The 1,636-nt window shown below is 45.5% G+C and overlaps 2 protein-coding genes across 2 annotated transcripts; both read left to right on the forward strand.

Annotated features, from left to right (window-relative positions):
* Positions 1-35: 35 nt before the first annotated feature.
* Positions 36-835, forward strand: Pmar_PMAR027132 (hypothetical protein; the record flags this gene model as incomplete). The annotated part of the gene is made up of 3 exons (XM_002786245.1): positions 36-548; positions 603-667; positions 715-835. Coding segments are annotated over exons 1-3 (442 nt in total), but the record flags the coding sequence as incomplete, so codon positions are not given.
* A 168-nt stretch (positions 836-1,003) lies between these two features.
* Positions 1,004-1,349, forward strand: Pmar_PMAR027133 (hypothetical protein; the record flags this gene model as incomplete). Its single annotated transcript, XM_002786246.1, has 3 exons — positions 1,004-1,041; positions 1,095-1,234; positions 1,291-1,349. Coding segments are annotated over 3 exons (237 nt in total), but the record flags the coding sequence as incomplete, so codon positions are not given.
* Between the last annotated feature and the right edge of the window lie 287 nt (positions 1,350-1,636).

The raw sequence follows: 1,636 nt of genomic DNA on the forward strand, positions 1-1,636 counted from the left end.
GCGGTCCCGACTACGGCATGGTGGCAAAAAGACACACCGATGCGGTCGCGATCCCCATGGTTGCCCTCAGGGCTCTTTACGGAAGTTGAGGTCATCTTCACGTTGTGAAGGAGTTGTAGATACTCATACTAGGACGTACACGTCCACAGTGCCTGGTCAAGAAGTCCCTTGGTCTGGCGTCCAATGTCAACAACAAATTGATAGGTCAATAGTTTGGGCTCCTACTGTGCCGGCTACTTGCAGTCTATTGTGGCAGTATCGGCAGCAGCCAGGCGTACTATCGTGGCCGTATATGCTCATCGGTCCACACAACCATCATTCACTGACCTATCCTTTTGGGACTACTACGTGCTGTGGTCGGTTCCATCCTACTCATCATCATTCGTATGAAGGCCTACAAGGAAGTGGCGACCTTTTTGTTCCCGATGATGTCGTCTATATTGGCCGTCTGCCACACTGTGAGTCTTTTGTTCCTTCTCTAAGTGATGATGAGAAGCATGATAAGGCAGAAGGGAGTTCATATGGTCAGATGTACACTCCTGATGCTGGTAATAAGGTCTTGCCTAATATACCGACAAGCATCCTCATTATATTGCATCTAGGTGCTGGGATAACATGCAATGATGTTTCATTGGAGAATACTGTAGATAGCGAAGGAGAAGTCTTCGTAAGTGTTGCTGGTGTGAGACGTCAACTCGATTGTCGGCTGTTCAGCTTCGAGGTCTGATGGCTATTTTGGCGAGTATGATGGAAATCGGTGATGATATGGAAAGACAGAGAATACTAGATCACAGTTCTGTCAGTCATCCGGAATTTACAGGCACGTACACGCCTTGTAAGTCACTAGTATTCATTTTTGTTTCTTCGCTGTTACTATCGAAGTGTCAGTATATCATTGTGGAATTACCTCCACCGCTTGTCCAAGTTCTTCCATTGCTCATCGGAATGCTTTGTGCTAGCACTGGTCTATCTCGACCGGGCTGTCAAGGCCACATCCACTACAATGACTCCTCTCTATGTCACTAGTTACAACGTCTACAGGTAAAGCCGTCATATTGTTACATGTTCGTTCATATGCCACGTTGTGTATTCAGACTATTCTTGACTTCCCTACTACTAGCTGTCAAGTTCAATGATGATTTCTACTATGCTAATAGAAGATATGCAGAGGTTGGATGTCTGACTTCGACTGCTGAGCTTAATGGCCTAGAGGCTACGATGCTCAAGCTCGTCGGTAAGTTGATTTTCCCCGATTCGGTATTGGTGTTGCATATTGTGCTGTCATTTCAGACTTCTCGCTTTATGTGGGACCAGAAGAATATGTGTGCTATTGGGAGCTCATTTTTAGTGTGAGCCCGGTAGCAACAATCCCTTTGCATGATGTTGATGGCAAACGGTGTTTAAGTCGAACTTGCAGCGAATCCACAACTTCTTCGTGGATTGTCGATGATAATACACTTGGTAACGTGTCGGGTAAGTCGGATAATGAGTTATTCTAATATGGCTTTGTGCGTGACACAACGGTCCCGATGAATATTACTATCTCAATTGATGATGCACTCTTCAACTCGCCCCTTGTCCTCATGAGCACTACTATGTGTTTATCACGGACATTGGAAGTCATCATGTAAAGTTA

Source organism: Perkinsus marinus (assembly GCF_000006405.1).
Source record: "Perkinsus marinus ATCC 50983 genomic scaffold scf_1104296931690, whole genome shotgun sequence".
In the NCBI taxonomy this organism is placed as follows: domain Eukaryota; phylum Perkinsozoa; order Perkinsida; family Perkinsidae; genus Perkinsus; species Perkinsus marinus.